The sequence below is a fragment of the Anabrus simplex genome, chromosome 6 (genome assembly GCF_040414725.1).
Source record: "Anabrus simplex isolate iqAnaSimp1 chromosome 6, ASM4041472v1, whole genome shotgun sequence".
Lineage (NCBI taxonomy): Eukaryota > Metazoa > Arthropoda > Insecta > Orthoptera > Tettigoniidae > Anabrus > Anabrus simplex.
This window is the reverse complement of record NC_090270.1, coordinates 64,108,545-64,130,635: the sequence shown is the minus strand read 5'-3', so window position 1 is coordinate 64,130,635 and position 22,091 is coordinate 64,108,545. Positions and strand designations below refer to the sequence as shown.

At 40.5% G+C, this 22,091-nt stretch overlaps 1 protein-coding gene across 1 annotated transcript in view; it reads right to left on the bottom strand.

The window, feature by feature from the left end:
* The window catches only part of LOC136875862 (metabotropic glutamate receptor 3), a 67,529-nt gene extending 47,762 nt beyond the window's left edge, over window positions 1–19,767 (bottom strand). Inside the window, exons 1-7 of the mRNA XM_068228227.1 lie at window positions 19,724–19,767; window positions 18,245–18,413; window positions 11,766–11,925; window positions 10,683–10,819; window positions 4,674–4,822; window positions 2,812–3,008; window positions 1,071–1,226 (exon numbers count right to left, since the gene is read on the bottom strand). Coding sequence (XP_068084328.1) covers window positions 1,071–1,226; window positions 2,812–3,008; window positions 4,674–4,822; window positions 10,683–10,819; window positions 11,766–11,925; window positions 18,245–18,413; window positions 19,724–19,767 — 1,012 coding nt within the window. The remainder of the gene's footprint in view (window positions 1–1,070; window positions 1,227–2,811; window positions 3,009–4,673; window positions 4,823–10,682; window positions 10,820–11,765; window positions 11,926–18,244; window positions 18,414–19,723) is intronic.
* Window positions 19,768–22,091: the final 2,324 nt, after the last annotated feature.

Genomic DNA, 22,091 nt, shown 5'->3' with positions numbered 1-22,091 from the left:
CACCCCAAATCATGATATCATCAGCAAAGGCCACTGCATTCAGTTCACCTAACTTTTCCTTGACGTTCTTCATTATTTTGTCCATAACAGTGATGAACAGTAGTGGGGACAGTGCACTTCCTTGTTGAACTCCATTCTTGGTCTCAAAGCATGATGATCAACAGGTATCTAACAGCCATTTCTTATTCTAGTTAGTTTTTTATATTTTTATTTAATCGGCTAATGACCCAGAATAGTGGTCAAAACCGGTACCGCTTTTAATCAAATAAGAATGTAACATTACATTTCTTATTTTCCTTGTATTGAATAGGTTGAACCATTTTATTTCTTGTTTTCAGTTTAATTGTGATACAATTCAATATGGAACATTATGAAATTTCTATCTTTAAATTTTCCAGCCAACTCATTCCTGGTTGCCAGTGTTTCACCGCAGTGTGCCAATTTGGGCTCAGCAGCTGGCAAGCAGCACACCTACCAACACTCATGGCATGTAGTGGAGGCCACTGCACAAGCTACATGGAACATCAGGCAGAGCCAATGCACTATGACAGACTCGGTCGCTTTTACAAAAAATTGATGCCTGCTAGGCCATCAGATGATACAGATTTTGATTCCCATAGGGAACTTGGCTGGAAAATGTATAATTTCCAATAATGGAACAATTATATTAGAATCATGTTAACGTTAGAATCATGAACTTACTCATTCAGGACAAATATTTCAATTTCCCCATGGGAATCAAAATCTATATAACTAATAGTCATAAAATAAATAAACAAATAGCCTACATACTGTAAATAAAATTGCAGTACATAGTTATAATAATTATGATAGTTCTTAGAAGAATAGTATCTTGAATTAGAAAGAGATTTTAATGGCAGTTCAGAAAACAAACTTAGATCCTTGAAAAAATTAACACCATTGTGACACTGTCACATTCCTGAATCATTCTGCAAACTTTATACATGTAAATGAAAAGTAAATTGTCTTTGCCATATTCATGAAGTGAAGGCTCCATATATTCTCTTTAGTAATAATAACTGAAGATACTACATTCAATACCTACTTACCACCATCATTCTTCATTGATCTTGACAACAGCTCCCGATGACTAGACAGACTCCAGGCGTCTGAGCCTAACCACACAAAATGACTACCCATTCCCTTCTGTCTTGCTGCATCCAACAACCTCAGGATGGTCAACTTCTCAGCAAACACAACCACAACTGAAAGAAACATAAAATGCAAGTCGTTTTCAATGCGGATGCACAAAATTTTCCTGTTTTAGACCAATAATATTGATTCTTAATGTAAATATTAGGAGGCAGGATGTCTTCTTGTGGCATTAATTAAAAGAATTCAAGAAGCATGCATCTGATGATTGAAAACAGATGATTGAAAATCATCGATGGTACAGTACTCTGCTAATGGGCAGGTTATGATCTCTAGTATTTCTAGATGACTACATGAAGTGTAATGGTCTTTCTGTTCATTCCTCCTCCTCCTCCTCCCCTGTACAGTGTAAATTAATTAAAATCATCTGTCTAAATGAGTGTTGTTTTAGCCATAAAAGAATTGAATTCAGTAATTTCTGAAATTCTGTGTGGTGTAGTATGAACTCTATGTAGCTAGTGTATTATCAGAAAGATAACATGTACATTCCAGATTTGGAACAACAAGTGTTTGAGAACCATGGGATGGCTAGACACCAAATTGAATCAAGACTTGTGGGAGTGCACCCAACAATGCATGTCTGAAGTCCAGATAAAAGAACATAAAATGCTAATGGATAGGTCACCCTTTTTTTTTTTTTTTTACAATTTGCTGTACGTCGCACCGACACAGATAGGTCTTACGGCGATGATGGGGTAGGAAAGTCCTAGGCGTGGGAAGGAAGCAGCCATGGCCTTAATTAAGGTACAGCCCCAGCATTTGCCTGAGACAGGCGCATACGCGACAGTGAGCTTGCATCTCTTACCCCACATCCACATGACTTCTCTTCAGATGACCATAGTACGTGCCCAATGCTCCAGAAAAGAGTGACAGGAATGAAGTCAAGTAAGTCAAAATTATTGGAAACTATTACAACTGTCGCTATAGTAACATTGATGTTGATGACTACTCAGCAATTCAGTGTATGTTGCTAATAACCTAGCATCCCGTGTTCAATTGTATTTAGATTTCCAAAGACACCTGATTTCACTGTAAATGATAAGTGGTGTTAATATTTCTTGATTTTTTTGTAAGTTTATTAGAAGAATGATTGTGTAGTGGAATTTTTTATATCTTCTGGTGCTTTTCCATCTTTCTTGGTTGGCAACACTGCTGAAGGTGCTCCTCCACCCGAAGCCATTGGTACCTTTACTGGTCATTTGACTGCCATGCAACACTCAGCATCATGTTGCTGGCTGTATGGCCTACTCCATCTCGTAGCAAATAAGCCTGATCAGATAAACTTTCAGTATTTACGAATTACAAGTATTAATTTAAGTAACATATAAGATTTTTATATATTAATGGCTTCATTACCTTGCTTTCAGTGTAAGGCCTATATTTCATGGAATAATTTTAGTAGAATTATTGAAGTTGCCTAGTTTTAATTTCAAGAATATTTCAGTACTGTTTATAAGATAGCTAAAGTGGAATTCAAAAAATATAATGTTTTAAACACTACTGCTGAGCATCTATCCATATGGTCAACCTGTTCATGTGGAAATTAATCACTTCAACATCCTTTTCTTCTAAAAAACTACTGCAATTAAAATAATGAAAAAGCTATTTTATAACTTAACATTTATTAATTTCACATACCTCTAACATCTTTTCTTGCTGCAATATTGTCCACAACTTGACGATAATCCTTGTCAGTAAAATGATCCTTGTCTATTCGTTGTGGAGTGGTGAAACAGATGCTGTAATTTGCAGCCAGTTCGCTCAGCGTCTCAAAACCTCTCGTACCATATTCATTGTCAGAATATACCACGGATACATAAGTCCAATTGAACTGCCTAAAATGATAGCATATTACAGAGAAATTATTCTAGAAAACAAGTCAACTGAAAGAAAAAGTACCACAACAATAAATAAACAGAAGCTGAAGTCCATTACCAGTATCGGAAAGGAATAAATGAGAAAGGTAAGGAAGGACATATCTGTTTTACATACTTCATATTCCTAAAATTGTCTTGCATCTTATTTTAAGCACTATCCAAACATGTTAGGGAGTATAACTGAAAAAAATTTCTAGGTTAGTCAAAAGTGATACCATATTTTAACCATTTCTCTTCTGAGTTTATTTCTTAAGGTTCAAGACTGAGTACAATCTGTTCTAAACCAGTTTTAATTTTAGAGGGAGGCAGGAATTGAAACCAGGGTAGCCAAACAAGTAGCTGATCACTGGACCATGAAGTGGTAAGAAGAAGATAATATTTAGAGAAATCCTTAACACTAAAACAAACATACAATATCAGTAATATCACCATAATTTACAGAATAGCAGCTTGTTCACCAGTAATGTATACTATACTGCTAATAATAAGAGTTGGCGTGTGACATTTCTTAGAGGGAGGTCCCTTTACTGCCTGCCAGGGCGGGATAAAGGCAGTGGCTGTGTGATTGCCATGGAAACGAGGGAGGGGCGACTGCGGTTGCCATGGAGATAAAACTCCAGGGCAGCTCGTCTTTCTGGGAGTTGCCAAACCTGTCATTGTCACTGAGAAGAACCTGATTGTTTGTATAAGAGAGATCGCAAATGGGACGACACCACCTGGCCAGGTAGTCTACAGCAGATCACAGCAGTCAGAATGAAAGAGGGAATAAGTGAGCCGGAAGCGAGGGGTAAGAGCATGTAGAAAAGAATGCTTGAATGTGGCAACATCGTGAAATGGCACGTGCAATGCTCCTCCCTCCAACCTTACCTGTCAGACGCCAACTTTAGTTAAGTCTAGTATAGTAGTAGTCTTAGATACTGGTCCATTTGTTTTCTAGGTTAAGTTTGATGACATTTGAATGCATTCTTTTCTTGCATGTCAAGTAATCATATGATGATGAAATACTCTCCTCCTCTCAGTTCCATGTATTTAATATGTGTTTTCTATAATGATGTCTTTGAAGTTCATTTTATCTGTCTTGGGGGTCTGATTTAACTTACTCGGATCAAGTAGGGGTATGTCTACATCAGTTGCTTTGATAAAGAACAGATATGGAATTGAAACGTCGGCAATCTGTACGGTACAGTACATAAAATAAAGACTCTGTCAAATCTGGACAAAGTACATAATAGCCTGTCTGTTAGATTACCAGCCCAGAGGTTAATTTGGTTATCAAATAGCACTACCAGAGGTTATGCGGTTACGGGAAACAGCAAAATCAGATGACGGCGTTGAAATGAAGCGTACTAGGCAAAATGAGGAGTGAGATACTGTAGTTTGCCGTTGCTTTCCTCGCTTGAGTAACACTTTTCATAACACTCAGACGCAGAAGTCGCGCCCCGAATACCATTACTCGGTCCACCCATACCTCATCAACTTCCATACTGTCACTCACAGCCATACATGAAACTGGAACTTCAGTGGATAAGATAATATCAGAACACACCCAAACTGCAAGTTACTCATTTTATTGAAGACTGCATCCATATCTAAGAAGACAAACAGAGGGTGCTGCTGAATTACCTGAGGATCTCCAGCATAGCATGGGCCTGGTTGATATCGCTGGGCACAGTACGGAAGAAGTAGGGGAAGCGATCCTTGTTGCTGAGTGAGGGCGATGTGGACATATAGCTCACCTGGGGTATGCGGAATAGCCTCAGCATTGTTGCAACCTGAAGTGAAAGGAAAACACTCTTAAAGCTTAGGTCATAGAGAGGGCATATTTCAAAAAGTGGGACAGAAAAAAAAAAAAAAGAAAAAAAAAGGTTTCTAGACCTAAAAACAGGGTGGGAAATGAGACGGTATCTACCGATATACAGTACCGCCACTGGTTGGTATGGCCAGGCAAGATATCGTTAATAGAAAATGAAATAACGTCACAGACACAAGTGTAAGCTAACTGTCTGTGTCTTACTTCTAAATACTTATAACAGTAGCTGTTAAGAGTAACAATGAATATGCATTATTTTTGTTCTAAAGTCGATTTCACCGGGCGAGTTGGCCGTGCAGTTAGGGACGCGCAGCTGTGAGCTTGCATCCGGGAGATAATGGGTTCGAACCCACCGTCGGCAGCCATGAAGATGGTTTCCCGTGGTTTCCCATTTTCACACCAGGCAAATGCTGGGGATGTACCTTAATTCATGCCACGGTCGCTTTCTTCACACTCCTAGGCCTTCCCCATCCCATCGTCACCATAAGACTTATCTGTGTCAGTGTGACGTAAAGCAAATTATAAAAAAAAAAAAAAAGAAAAGAAAAGAAAATGTTGTTTGTTTCGTACAAGTTTGTACTAAGATGATTGACTTTAACATGTATTATCCGCACACTTTATCTTGGTGCGTTTACACCCTAGTGCTGAATCGGTCGACCTCGGCGATCTTCGAGATTCGTACTGGCAACCTTTGAAACACGAACTATGAATCGCTTAAGCATCGTTGTGCGACATCTGGCGTACACTTTACGTACTAGTACTGTTGTTGTTTACACAACAAAGCCAAAGTATAGAATTCATGCTAGGAACAAGATTCGCATCGAGAAATGTTTTATAATGTTATATAATGTGTATGTGACATAGTTGTTGGCTTAAGATGATAACAGTTTAGAAATTTCATATCGATCGATCATATTCTCGATTCAATTCAGATTTCATTTTCATTCGGTTGGCAGCACCAGGCAGCACTATCGATACCGGGACAGCTCCCTCCTTACTCCTCACCCCCGTACACAAATGTTAATAATGTTATTTTTTGTTTTACGTCCCACTAACTACTTTTTAAGGTCTTCGGAGACACCGAGGTGCCGGAATTTAGTCCCACAGGAGTTCTTTTACGTGCCAGTAAATCTACCGACACGGGGCTGTCGTATTTGAGCACCTTCAAATACCACCGGACTGAGCCAGGATCGAACCTGCCAAGTTGGGGTTAGAAGGCCAGCGCCTTAACCGTCTGAGCCACTCAGCCCGGCCGTACACAAATGCATCAAGATAAAGTGTGCGGATAATAGGTTATGGTTGCCATTGCCAATACGTGCACAGATATACTGTACCTATATTATCTTTCTACTATTTGACATTCCAAAACAGGGTTACTGATAAACTAGGGTAAACAAAAACTGTTCCGTTTGGTTGAATAGACACAAACAAATTAATGATACATGTTATCATTCTTATTCTTATTCTTCGATGGATGTTTTAACACCATGGTTGGGTCGCAGGTGAGAACTATGTCACACGCGCAAGTCTCCCCTCCGAGCTTGGCCGTCGGTGACGTTATCGGAACCCAGACATCTCAGCGCCCTGTCCTGTATGAGGTAATACACAGATGTGAGCTATTCTCTTTTTAGCCACAAGTTAGAGGCAAGATAACTTTACTAATATTTTAATCTCACTTCAGAAAAGGGATTCCACTATTATATCAGATTAATAATATGGGATAAAATACAATGCGAACCAGGTAGCATTTCTGGAATATTTATGTCAGTATAAAAGGTTGTAACAATACTAAGACTGCGATCGCAGTGGAATGGACATTCTATAAATGTTCGTGTTCCTAAAACCTATGTATGACAACAGTAACAAGGGGCTCTCGACCATTAAAGCTTGATGACCGCAAGAAGTATCTTCATTGTTACAAACAATATAATATTAGGAAAGTATAATTTACACTGCGAGCAGCACAAACAGCAAATGTCAGGAAACTGTAACTGTCCACACAAAAACAGTAACGTTCTCCTCCGAGTGATAAAGAACAGACAAATTTCATGTTAACATTAGATAGCCTGTTCAAATTAATGCTCTTGTGGCTGTATATTAACACTGGTGTCAAATACCGCATATTTAAACTGCCTTTCACAAAAAATAAACAACCGAGCTCGATAGGTGCAGTCGCTTCAGCGCAGCCAGTATCCAGTAATTGGGAGATAGTGGGCTCGAATCCCACTGTCGGTAGCCCTGAAGATGGCTTTCCGTGGTTTCCCACTTTCACACCAGGCAAATGCTGGGGCTGTACCTTACTTAAGACCATGGCCACTTCCTTCCCATTCCTAGTCCTTTCCTATCCCATCGTCGCCATAAGACATATCTGTGTCGGTGCGACGTAAAAATAGCAAAAAATAAACAGGAGTTTTATACACAAAGAATAATGCTGATACTCATTATCATCATCATCATCTGTTTACCCTCCAGGTTTACCCTCAGCGAGGGATCCCACCTCTACCGCCTCAAGGGCAGTGTCCTGGAGCTTCAGACTCTTGGTCGGGGGATACAACTGGGGAGAATGACCAGTACCTCATCCAGGCGGCCTCACTTGCTATGCTGAACAGGGGCCTTGTGGAGGGATGGGAAGATTGGAAGGGATAGACAAGGAAGAGGGAAGGAAGCGGCCGTGGCCTTAAGTTAGGTAGAAGTGGGAAACCACGGAAAACCACTTCGAGGATGGCTGAGGTGGGAATCGAACCCACCTCTACTCAGTTGACCTCCCGAGGCTGAGGGGACCCCGTTCCAGCCTTCGTACCACTTTTCAAATTTCGTGGCAGAGCCGGGAATCGAACCCGGACCTCCGGGGGTGGCAGCTAATCACGCTAACCACTACACCACAGAGGCGGAATGCTGATACTAAAAATATATTATCAAACACACTTATCTGTAGCATTAGTGAAAATTCTTCAATTTCTTTGCTTTTCTTTCTAATTCATTTTTAACGGTATTGTATTCGCTGAAACTCGGCCTCTCGAATGCTTTACTGTTGTTTAAAGCGTTCATTCGAATAAAAGTACGGCTTCTCATGAAGCAATTCGCTGCAAGCTCTTAAAGGGTGTCAACGATCTCTTGCCCATTCTCCGGTAAATAATAGGATGTTGTGGCTCAACGCTGCCCTTAGACTCTTCCTCCTGGCATACAATATCCGAGTTTTGATTGACTTCATCAATAGCAAATGATAAAATCTTTGCACTTATTGTTTCATAATCTTCTGGAGAACAGTTCGAACTTCTTATCACCTCCTAAGCATTGAGACTGAGAAGCAATGATTTCACCCTTTACGTCACAGCAGTCGGAATAAGATGGTCATAAAATTTTCCGAGCCCTCGAAGGTGAGAAAAATCGTTTTCAATAATGTATCGATTATTTCTTGCTGCCACCGTTTATTTAGGTCAGGGGTTTTCGGAATAAATGAAAGTGTATGTTTCGTTCCTTTGCGTGCCTGCTTTGATTTGTGTAAGCTGCAATGGCCTAACAAACCATACTGAAATGTGCATACTATTACTACCTTTTATGTTTTATCACATAAAATAAATACACACGGTTTCTTTTTGACCACAGATATCCTACTGTCGTGTGTTATTAGTTCATAGCTTTTGCGTGCATAGCGAGTCTTATTCGAACTACTTCTACCTCGTTCAGGGCAGCTTCAGCGTGAGGGTTCCGCGTGACGTCACAGCTCCACTTCGCTACTGCTCATCTTTCCCGTGTCCGCCTCCGTAGCGTAACGGTTAGTGTTATTAGCTGCCGTCCTCGGAGGCCCAGGTTCGATTCCCGGTACTGCCAGAAATTTAAGAATGGCAGGGGGGCTGGTATGTGAAATGGTACATGCATTGGGGGTGTGCCGAAAAAGAGCTGCACCACCTCGGAATGGAGACACGAGTTTAATTTTTATCTCTCCCGTGATAAATAACTCTACTGCCAGCATCATCTCCCCTTTCATTCAAAGTTCCATCATGCTTCCTCCATTTCTCGCTTCTTCTTTCTTGTTTCTCCCCTGCCATCTTCCTATAACTGCCCTGTATTGTTCTATACCAATCATCTTCCTCGATACTCTTCGCTTCTCTCTTGCACTCCCCTCCAACGCCCCTCTCTCGCACTACCGGGACATTCTACCCAACACGTCTGCACCCGTCGCTTGCTTAAGCTAAACTGATCTCTTCCCTGATACCTACCTCCTATTCTACGTACCTTAGATTTATGGATGGATGCCCTTCCTGGCGTCAAACCTACGTGGAGTGATGTATTCATTATTGCGTGTTTTTATGGTAGTTGGTGAAGATGCATATGGTGTGTGTATATGAATAGGTGTGTATTAAGTAAACACAAACACTTAGTCCCCGAGTCAAAGGGCATAACCAAAGGCAGGGAAAACAGAAGTACCCGGAGAAAAAAATCCTGTCCCGCCTCCGCTTTGTCCAGTACAGATCTCGCATGGAGTGACGGGGATTTGAACAACGGAACCCAGCTGTGAGAGGCCTGTGCACTGCCGCCTAAGCCACGGAGGCTCATGTAAGAAGAGTACACAATATAAATCATACAAAGCATAAAACATATTTACTGCTTGTAACCCTACCCTGTAAACTGTTAGGAAACATATCAGGAAGCCTCGGAAAATTAAAGGAATATACTACAAAAAGTCGTCCCCTTGCAAGGCTGTGATGGCAGGATGAGCTGGATAAAGACCTAAACCCACTGGGCATCACAGAAGATTAGAAGAGAGAAGCACTAGATCGGTAGAGATAGAGGCAACTTGTTAAGGTAACAAGCAGTCTTCGGGCCGCCGATGATATGAAATGCAAGTGCCATAAATTTGCAAGCATTTCCTTAAAACATAAATGCTATTTTAAAAATGAAACCAGATAACTAAATTATTTAATTCAAATAAATTTAAATTGAATAACAATATGGAAATTAAAGATGTAAATGAAGTTCTTTTTTAAAAACATTGATACCGAACGAATGGCTGAGTGGTTTGGCTCACGTAGCACTCAGAGATAGTGGGTTCGAACCCCACTGTCGGCAGTCCTGGAGAGGGTTTTCCGCTGTTTCCTATTTTCACACCAGGCAAATGCTGGGGCTGTACCTTAATCGAGACCACGGCCGATTCCTTCTAACTCCTAGCCCTTTCCTGTCCCATCGTCCCCATAGGACCTATCCACGTCGGCGCGACGTAAAGCAAATTGTAAACAAACATTGATAATTGGTACTCAAAATCAATTGTTTGGACAATAAAACACATTTAAAACATTTATGCAATTTGGTGAATGGTTAAATTAGTTTTTCTACACACAGCTTAGTGCATTAGAGCCAGTGTAGTAAGAGCCCATGAACCCAGAAAATACTGTTTTCCATATTTTTTTAGGTAGGTAAGGGTTATTCTGCCCGAAGGCAGGCCCGAACCTCCGCAGAGGTGTTCCTGAGCCGGAGTTTACGTGCGGTAGGGTGGCCAGTTCCTTTCCGCTCCTCCATTCCATTACCCCCAACCAACAGCGCGTGGCAACCCATCCAACTCCTGCCCACGCCCAATGTTGCTTAACTTCGGACATCTCACGGGATCCGGTGTTTCAACACGGCTACGGCCGTTGGCGTTTTCCATATATTCCCGTTAAAATTTGGAAAATTGTTTGGGATATTATCCTTCCTAATTCTTGTTCAAATTAACACAAATTTACAAACTAAAACAGACACCACAGAAACATCAGATAATTAAAACATCTTCTTGTACACCAGTATTCTAATAAAAAGGAGCTACCTGTGAACATAGGGAGACGTACTTGGATTGTAACGGAGCTGGACTGAGCGCCAATGACAGCAACTACTTGGTCAAAACCACGGGCACGGAAGACAGGTAAACTGCCGTCATTACACATGAAGTCTTGGTCGTGAAACTCGTTGAAGTGCGCGATGAAACCTGTGAATAAAGTATAAAAGAACATAACTACTGGGAGTCAAAATAACAGTCTATGGAAAGTACACGGTTACAAGTAGAAATTACTAAATAATAATCGTTACAATGAATTCTGTTACTAAATAATAACAAACTGTTACAAGAAATTATGTTACTAAACAATAATCGTTACAAGGAATTCTGTTACTAAATAATAATCACTACGAGGAATTCTGTTACTAAATAATAATCGTTACAAGGAATTCTGTTACTAAATAATCACCGTTACAAGGAATTCTGTTACTAAATAATAACCGTTCCAAGGAATTCTGTTACTAAATAATAATCGTTAAAAGGAATTCTGTTACTAAATAATAACCGTTACAAGGAATTCTGTTACTAAATAATAATCGTTACAAGGAGTTCTGTTACTAAATAATAATCGTTACAAGGAATTCTGTTACTAAATAATAACCGTTACAAGGAATTCTGTTACTAAATAATAACCGTTCCAAGGAATTCTGTTACTAAATAATAATCGTTAAAAGGAATTCTGTTACTAAATAATAATCGTTACAAGGAATTCTGTTACTAAATAATAACCGTTCCAAAGAATTCTGTTACTAAATAATAATCGTTAAAAGGAATTCTGTTACTAAATAATAACCGTTACAAGGAATTCTGTTACTAAATATTAATCGTTACAAGGAGTTCTGTTACTAAATAATAATCGTTACAAGGAATTCTGTTACTAAATAATAACCGTTACATGGAATTCTGTTACTAAATAATAACCGTTACAAGGAATTCTGTTACTAAATAATAACCGTTACAAGGAATTCTGTTACTTTTGCTCAATTACTTCCCAACTTTGCTCACATCATTAAAGTGATGAGGAAAAAGGGAGAAATAAATCCAGCTTACTAAGGACCGTTACCCAAATAGAGAGGGAAAGAAAATTATCACAGACCTTTTAGAAAGTCCAAGGATTGTTCCAAACCATATGAGGGATTGTCGCAAGAGTCGAAGGCCAACATTCCTAGTCTGATGCCTGGTAGCAAGTGAGGGTCCTTATTGATTTGTTGTACGGTGTACAACATAGCTTCCAGCGGTTGTATGCCATCCTCCACCTGAAACAAAGCGAGTCATACGTACTTCCAGAATATTTGTGAAGCAGAATGGACAAATACGTGTTTATCCTTCAGCTCATTAGAGAAACAAAAATGTATCTTCACCCGCACAGAAAATCCCTTCTTTCCACCGATGTGGGTGGGGAACACAGAATACATGCCGCACTGTTGTTCGTTAAAAATGTTGGACCTTCCCTAACAGTGTTTGATCCAACTACTGCAAGTACGTTAAAACATGGCTGCATCAACGTTACCATTCTGTAAGACCAGGAAACGATTCCAGGAGGATGGAGACATATCTAAAGTCTGGAAGTTGTTTTAAATATCTGATATACATTGCACTGCATGAGAATTATTTTGGTGTTTCTCTTGTTTACCTCCTGAGTTCCGGCACCATGTCTTTGTTCACCTCCTTCAGCCAGCGTGGATGAGATTTCCAAATGAGCAAGTTGTGCGCCAATCTGTCCGGGTCCATATACTGTCTATGTTTAGCGGTTAAGTTTTTTCTACCTGTCATATGACTGTATTTCTCACCTTATATCATCTGTAATAGGGATTTATCCTGTTGGTGTAAAATCAATCTATCTATCTATCTATCTATCTATCTATCTATCTATCTATCTATCTATCTATCTATCTATCTATCTATCTATCTATCTATCTATCTATATTATTTAATGGCTCATGGTGTGGGTTACTGTAGTGACGCCCTAGTTCGTAACGCATGGGCAACGGCTGAATGGACTAGTAAGTGGTCCTGAGTGTCGGGATACCAGTTGCTATGGAATAGGAATGGGCATCTCGGACATAATCTGAGCCGTGGCCCTCCTTGTATTCAGGCGGCTAGGAATATTCAATCCACCGAGGGTCCCTAAACCGTTAGAGGGAAAATTCTCAATGTAACTATGCGTAAGTAAGGGTTGGGTCCTACTTCACATAAATTTCCAAGCTCAGAATATTTTAAGCAAGCCTTGGACCTATGGGAGTAATGGAGTCTCACTTCCATTCGATTGGCCATGGACTCCTTCGAAACAACTTGGTAAGTGAAGTAGAATTCGATCAGGAGCTGTCATTATTAATGGGGCTTATGGAAGAAAGAACGTAGAACTGGCTGAGTCAGCGAAGAGGATGCGCTTGGACGTGTTACGCGTTAATGATGTTCGGGTAACAGGAGATAACGAGGAAGAGATCAATGTTCTTAAGAGGCGTGAAAAGAGGAAGGGCAGGTGTGGGGTGGGACTGTTCATTAAGAACGCCATAGCACACAACATAGTTTCTGTTAGGCACGTAAACGAGCTTAATGATGTGGATGGATTTGTTGGAGGAATTAGAATGAGGACTGTCTCAGTGTATTCGCCATGTGAGGGAGCACATAGGGATGGAAGAGACAAATTCTATGAAACACTCTGTTTATTTACTTGCAGCTGTCACAATTCTCTATTTTTAACTAGTTCTATGGCCTTGTTCAGTTCTGTACCTCTTAGTTTTAAATCTTTAGAAACTGAGTCTAAGCATCGTCGTATTGGTCTTCTTCTACTTCTCTTACCCTCTAAAACAGAGTCCATTAGTATCCTAAGTAACTTATCTTCCTCCATTCGTCTCACATGTCCTCACCGAAGCCTGTTTATACGAACAGTTTCAAGTGATGTTGCAGCAAACGAGTTTTTAGCGAGACCTCAAGTTGAAGGTTTGCTCAGTGTCTCCAGTAATGAAGAGTGAGGTAAAACAAGCAATAACAGAACTCAAATCATAGAAATAGCCTCGTGAGGATGGAATCCTAAATGAATATCTAAAGTTAGGTGTGGAAGGCTTAGCAAGCCTGAAAGCAGACGTATTCAACGAGATAGTATGGATGGAAATCCTACATAACGAGTGGTAAAATGAAATGAAATGGCGTATGGCTTTTAGTGCCGGGAGTGTCCGAGGACATGTTCGGCTCGCCAGGCGCAGGTCTTTTGACTTGACACCTGTAGGAGACCTGCGCGTTGTGATGAGGATGAAATGATGAAGAAGACGACACATACACCCAGCCCCCGTGCCAGCGCAATTAACCAATGATGGTTAAAATTCCCGACCCTGCCTGGAATCGAACCCGGGACCTCTCTGACCCAAGGCCAGCACACTAACCATTTAGCCATGGAGCCGGACTTAAAGAGTGTTGATTGAGTACATTAATACTACTACATAAAAATATTCGAGGAGCGACATAAACAACTACCATCCAGTCAGCTTGATGTCAGTGATTTACACGTTGTTCTGATAGATAATCACTAAAAGGATCGATCAACCGGTTTTTATGCTACTTGCTTAACCTCGCACTGACACAAAGATTTTCGGTAACAGAAGCATGGAAAAGGTCTGGGAAGGAAGCGGCCGTGGCCTTAATTAAGGTACAGCCCCAGCATTTTCCTGGTGTGAAAATGGGAAACCACTGAAAGACATCTTCAAGGCTGCCAACAGTGGGATTCGAATCCACTATCTGCCGAATGCAAGCTCACAGTTGTGCGGCCCTAACAAAATCAACCGTACTTTAGAAGAAAATCAACCAGAAGACCAAGCAGGATTTCAAGCAGGTTACTCTACAACGGGCCGCTTTTTGCAAACGGTGTCTTACTTGATTCACAAGGCACTTGAATACAGGCAGGAAGTATGCATAGCTTCTATCGACTATGCAAAAGCATTTGACTCGGTAGAGCACACGCCACTACTAACATCACTGAAAAGAAAAGTAGTTGAAGCAAAGTACGTACTAATTCTTTCCAAACGCTAATATTACAGTAAAGGTGAGATACGACACAGATGAGAAATTATCCAGTGGAGTTAGATAAGGATATCCAATGCCTCTTAAACTCTTCATCAGACACCTAGAGGAATTATTTTGGAAGATTAAAGGCAGCAATGTAATCAGCATAAAGAGATTGCATAATCTGCGGTTTGCTGACGAAATTGTCCACTTCGCTAAATCCGCCAACGAGTTAGCTGCACTGATAGAGGAAGGCGACGAATATAGTAGAAAGGTAGGCCTTCAACTGAACCCAAGAAGGACATAAGTCATGGCAAACAGCTGGGAAGAAGAAGTAATTAATTACTGCATTGATGGGGTGAAAGATCCTTTTGGGGATCATTGTAAGTACCTAGGTGTTAATATAAGGAAAGATCTTCATTGGGGTAATCACATAAATATGATTGTAAATAAAGGGTACAGATCTCTGCACATTGTTATGAGGGTATTTAGGGGTTGTAGTAAGGATGTAAAAGAAAGGGCATATAAGACCGTAAATAGAGTATGGGACCCTCACCACGATTACTTGATTAAAGAACTGGAAAAAATCCAAAGAAAAGCAGCTCGATCTATTCTGGGTGATTTCCGACAAAAGAGTAGCGTTACAAAAATGTTGCAAAGTTTGGGCTGGGAAGACTTGGGAGAAAGGAGACGAGCTGCTCGACTTAAGTGGTATATTCCGAGCTGTCAGAGGAGAGATGGCGTGAAATGACATCAGTAGAGGAATAAGTTTAAGTGGTGTTTTTAAAAGTAGGAAAATTATGGAAAATATTAGTTTGTAGGAAGGGGACTTAGAGATTGGAATAACTTACCAAAGGAGATGTTCAATAAATTTCAAAATTCTTTGCAATCATTTAAGAAAAGGCTAGGAAAAAACAGATAGGGAATATGCCACCTGGGCGACTTACCTAAATGCAGATCAGTAGTGATTGATTGATTGATTGATTGATTGATTGATTGATTGATTGATTGAATGACTGATTTATTATAAGCATCAACGGTGACTGCCTGGAATACTTTTAAAGAGTACAACTAGCTTGGTCAGATCGTGTCATTCAACAACACGCCCAATAGCAGCAGGACCGAGCTCGATAGCTGCAGTCGCTTAATTGCGGCCAGTATCCAGTATTCGGGAGATAGTAGGTTCGAACCCCACTATCGGCAGCCCTGAAAATGGTTTTCCGTGGTTTCCCATTTTCACACCAGGCAAATGCTGGGGCTGTACCTTAATTAAGGCCACGGCCGATTCCTTCCCGCTCCTAGCCCTATCCTGTCCCATCGTCGCCATAAGACCTATCTGAGTCGGTGCGACGTAAAGCAACTAGCAAAAAAAAAAAAAAATAGCAGCAGGAGAGTCTAAGTTCTGCAGCCTTGAGTTAAAACTGGCAGATATGAATTACTGTACAACCTGAAATTGAAAAGAGAAGTAATGAATATTTGCATCCTGCCAGTTCTTGTGTACGGCTCACAGATATGGTCCAAACCCAAACAGATAGAGACGCACTGAAGACTTGCCAATGAAAAATCAAGAGGAAAATCCTAGGCATCGCTTTGAAGGACAGAATAAGAAACACGAAAGTGAGAAAAGGGAGGGTACTCAGAACGTGGTGATTGCAGCAGGTTATCTTAAATGGAGGGGGCTGGACACATAGTGAAAACGGACTCTAAGAAATGGGCACACAGACTCACCGACTGGGACCTACAGTTCAAGCGAAGAAAAGTAAGAAGCTAAAGTGGCCAGACGAGTTGAAGGAGATATTCGGAAAATATTGGTCAACAAAACAGCCTCCGTGGCTCAGGCGGCAGTGCGCTAGCCTCTCACCGCTGGGTTCCGTGGTTCCCATCCCGGTCACTCCATGTGATATTTGTGCTGGACAAAGCGGAGGTGGGACAGGTTTTTCTCCGGGTACTCCGGTTTTCCCTGTCATATTTCATTCCAGCAACACTCTCCTATATCATTTCATTTCATCTTTCATTCATTAATCATTGCCCCAGAGGAGTGCGACAGGCTTCGGCAGCCGGCACAATGCCCATCCTCGCCTCTAGATGGGGGCTTCATTCATTCCATCCCTGATCCGGTCGAATGACTGGAAACAGGGTGTGGATTTTCATTGGTCAACAAAGTCAGAACAGAGAAAGGACTGGAATATTCTTGTCAAGGAAGTTGTAAGATAGATAGGCCAAAATTTCCTGGAATGGCTACCCAGGATTATTCAAACTACTCACCTTTCAGCACTTAAAAGAATTCTTTGCCCTGTACCAGATGTTATTGGCTGATTATAATTCTATTTTCTGAAATATCTTTCCGGCATAGGTATGTGACGACATCATCGCCCAGTAGGAAACTATTGCAATTAGCAACCGAAGTGTTAGCGGGAAGAACATATCTGCTGTAGATCAGTTAAGAAGGAAATGCCTGCCCAAACCTCGACTATATGGGATAAGTTGGCAAGGAAGCAATAAACCTCCCTTCCTGGCAGACCCCTGGTTGGCCTTATAACATTCTGATTCGGAGAGAGCAACGTAAAAAAAAGAAGAAAAAAAAAAAAGAAAGAAAAAAGAAAAAAAAGCCGGAAGGAGACCGGACGTCCCCGCAGAACAAGCGTGTTAGAATGGTTGCCTACACCATATCCGGGATATTATTAAGGACCACAATAATTATAATAAAAATATTCCGGGTTATTCTGCCGTGGACTACTCCTCTCATTCCTTTCAGACGTTTCGACTATTACTGCGGTAGTCATCTTCTGTGGCGTCGTCTGGGTACTCTCTCCTGTATCCGGCTGGCGACTGTTTGACATCGGCCGTGAAAGCTTTCATACTTTAAGCACAATTATTACTTGTAGATTTTTGATGACGGTGGAATGGGGAAGGGTTAGGACTGGAAACGTATCGGTGGTAATGTTGATTAATATAAAGGCTTCGCCTAGTGTGAACATTAGAAACCTCGAAAAGAACATCTTTAAGGCTGGAACCCAGATGGGGCCGTGAATAATAATAAGTAAAATTTGCATTGTTAAATTCAGAGAATTAGACCTGACAATGGTATTTACATTTTTTACTATCGTTTGCTGACAGCCTACAGTTCAGAGGATCCGGCGTACGATTCCCAGCCGGTTCGGCGATTATAGTCGCATCTGGTGAATTCCTCTAGCTTGGGGACTGGATGTTTATGTTTGCCACAATCGCACTTCTTCATATACACACAATCCGCCACACTATCAACCACCACAGAAACACGCAATGACGAATACATCCTTTCATATAGGTTTGGTGTCAGGAAGGGCATCTGGTCGAAAAACGGACACTAATCTTCCCCATAAACTGGCTCAACGCCAGGAAAAGATGTGTTCTACTTTGAAGTTTTATTTCAGTTTCAATATTTATTATATTGTCTCCCTGTTTCTTTCTATAAATTCTTGAATTAAAATTTTAATTCTAAAATTTATTTTATTTTAAATGGTTTAGACAATATAGCTGTCCGTTAAAGCAATAGTACAGTGTTTCACTTCACTCATACAAATGTTTATCTCATACCTGGATACGGCCACAGTCAACGCCCCCTGAACCTTTGCGGTGAACTGGAAACAGAGCCCCCAGCATGATATCTCCGGAGTAGTTGAGGTACTGACGTAATCCTTGACAGGTGTATGAAGCACACAGAAGCGTGAGGATCACCAGCGGTGCAGAAAAATCCATGATTAGTCTGAAAATAATAAGAAAGCAAAATTAATATACAGATTTGTCTAATAGCTTTTTGAGGACGGTTCATAATATGTCTACATTATAGACTTTGAAAGTTCCTTAATGATTTAGAGTCAAGGTTTTTAGATACTGAAAAGTTAGAATGTAAATTTACCGACGGGAGTAATAAGTATACACTACCCTGTACAACGGTTATGCTATAAGCTTTGCATAGACATTAGGGGTACGGCCTATAGAACTCCTAGAATTTATGTTGCTCCCTCTACATTATGGAATAACGGGTTGCACGACCCTCCTTACTAACTAAATTTATTTGCATTCTAACCTATTATAGATTAAAAATCCGATGTCTATTAATGACTCTTCAAGAATCAATGAACAATATTGCAAAATGAATTTCATCCATCATCAATTAGACCTTCAACTTAATATCAACATCAAACGTGCGTCGTCTCCACAAATATAGTCAACCGATAATTAGTTTGAAGACCTTTAGTACTCACATACATATTCGTAATTAATTTTATATTTTTAACTGTTTGCAGTGTTCTTTAACGGGCCACATTGAATGGCAAGAATTGTAAATATTTTTGTATATTGTAATTTTCAGCTGAAGATGGCCTAATTGGGACTGTTTTATATAGCTATTTAACGTGAACACTGACAAAGTATTGAAAAGTTGGAAACTAAAAGTGTCAAATTCCATAAGAAATGAAGTCATTTTATGTTAAAGTCAATACGGAACAGAGAATGGAGTTTATAGTGTATGTTGCAAACTGGGAACGAATTACAATAGTCTAGAATGGATTTAAGTCATTTCAAACTGAAGATTTGGTTAGCAACAAAAAGTTAAGAGATTCTGTCTTCTGCTATAGAGAGCGTTTTGTAAGTTAAAGGCTTTCACGATCCCATCAGTGGTTCTGTACGCTTAAAGTGAGGTGCAATAAAAATGAGATACTTGTTACGGTGTAGACAACTTATATACATCAATCAGTCCAGACATATACGTCAAAGATTGGAAGGCCTAAGAGGGTGTAAGTTCGCATTCAGGTAGCACCGGGAACAGGACTACTCGGTGACCGAAAATTTCCATGGGATTCCCTAAAACGGGCGGGGAGTTGCGACAAAATTTGAATTTGCAAAATGAGTCCTTTCAATCATCGTTAAGTGTTAGTATTTCTTTGATGACGACGGGGACCATAGCTCAGTCTGATATTGCTTACACTCTCTTGTGCCAGGCTCCCACTTTCGTCTTTTCTATCCAACCTCCAAAACCGAGGATAAGAATCAAAAACAAGCTAGAAGTTTTACGTGACTGTCGATATCATGATCATAGCCATGATGCCTCCAGTCATCGTCCGCAATATTCCGGTATTCCAGGCAAGGGCAGAGTATACGTACCCGCACAACGCGTGTGTTAGAACGGTTGCTTAGACGAAATGCGGGGATAATATTAAGGTGCAGGACTTTTTTCTCTTCCTATTCCAACGGTATTAGGTTCGTGAGGCCTAGGCTGCCTGATTCACACACCTTTCATGGTCCTTTCCCTTCTTTTGTCGATATATTTTATCTTCAAAGAATTAGATCTATTCCATTCTTCTTCTGACCAGTGTTAAGAGATGATGGTTGCCCAGTTGTACTTCCTCTTAGAACAGTAATTACCAGCGCCACCACAAATTGCCGGAGCAGATGACCCTTGTTATACGTTTCCAAGTTGAAATCCTATAAGAGTCACCCATATTATCGCCTATTACGAAGGATAGAGGCATGATTTTTTTTTGCATTAATATATGTAAGATTTCGCGAAATGGAAGCAATTTTTCGCGGTATTTCGTGAATTTGGCTGTAATACTTTTCTAAAATTATTCATAGAAACTCTTATTTGTGTGGTTTGTGATTATGTATGCGAAAGGTATATAAAGAGAAACAATATTGATTAGCACTTGCCCTTTCACTCTATATGACCATAGTTGATATCTTCGGTTAACATATAGGCTACTTGCTATCACGCTATCTCTTAAGTGGGCTATGTAGCAAAAAAAAAAGAAAAAGACGTGAAGCAAGTCAGAGGGAAACACTATATCGCCATACCATTGAGGGATCTCCTAGAACATTAACACGAATAGGCACTTCTGTCGAATCGAGAAATCCTTATTTTGCCTTCTGTTCCCTTTCACACACGGAATTTTGGAATACAATTTCAATCTCGTTATTTTCCATGAATTTTGCTGCAATTTGGCAGTTATCGCAAAATAAGTACATTTCGCTTTAAACTGGCCTTATCGCTTCAATTCGTTGTAATTCGCCAAATTAAAATCACCGTTTTCTTAATCAGAATCATATGATTTTTTAAGATATCTCAAAATCACTTCAAAATATTTGTTGTCGCGTTGATCGTTAATGCGAAAATTTATACCTCTAACTATGGATATATATTCTACTGTCGCATCCACAGGGGAATTTTGAGAAAAGAGAACAATTCCAAACGTGGATGAGGAATAGCCGTTGACATGGCAACGGACTTTTCTCCAAGGATAAGAATCAAAAGCAAGCTTTTAGTTTTGAACGTGACTGTTGATATCGTGATCATAGCCGTGAAACCTCCAGTCATCGACCACAGGGGCAGAGCCTGCATTCCGGCAAAACGAGCTTGCTAGAATGATCGCTTAGACCACAAAGGCGATAATACGAATAGCATAAAGTGGGAGTTAGTTTTCTTTTACCACGAGACCTCCATTCGTCTCCCGCACCGTCAGAGTCTACGTTCCCGCAAAAGGAGCGTGTTAGAATGTTTTTTTTTTAATTTAGCTAATATAACATGTATAACACGGGATATTTACAGTTATGATAACAACATATGGATAAATTATTGAAGTGAATGGAAGATTTTCTTGAGGAATTCTGTTACTTCGAAAGTGTTCCAGTGGTATTTCACAATCGTTGGCAGGGGAGTTGATTGTCGCACAGCTGGTCGTTCTCTCGAGTACGTGGTGCATTCAGTCGACGGGTGTCGGGCAGTCTGTGGAGATTTTTCCGGGCAGCTGCAGAGTGGTGAATCCATTATGTTCATTTTATGGAGATCGGATTTAAAACGACCATGATTTGTTAGAATGGTTGTCTCGACTTTATGCGGGATAATATTAAGGGGCAGTAAGATTTTTACCATCTGTGTCATCACCTGCAGGGACAAAGTCAACGTTCCTACAGAGCGAGCGTGTTAGAATGGTTGCATAGCCGAGATGCGGGATAATATTAAGGGGCAGTAAGATTTTTACAACGACACCTCCAGTCATAGTCATAGCCTGCAGGGGCAAAGTGGACGTTCCCACAAAACGAGCCTGTTAGAATGGTTGCATAGACCATATACGGGATAATATTAAGGGGCAGTAAGGCTTTTACCAACTGAGCCCTAGTCATCGTCTGTAGGAGCAAAGTCGACGTTCCTACAAAACGAGCGTGATAGAATTGTTGTATAGACCATATGCGGGATAATATTTAGGGGCAGTAAGATTTTTACCATGAGACCTCCAGTCATCACCTGCAGAGACGAAGTCTACGTACCCGCAAAATACAGGTGGTAGAATTGTTGCATAGACCATATGCGGGATAAAACTAAGGAGCAGAGTGATATTTCACTTTAAGTTTTCGATAACGGTTGAATGGGAAAGGGCTCTAACAG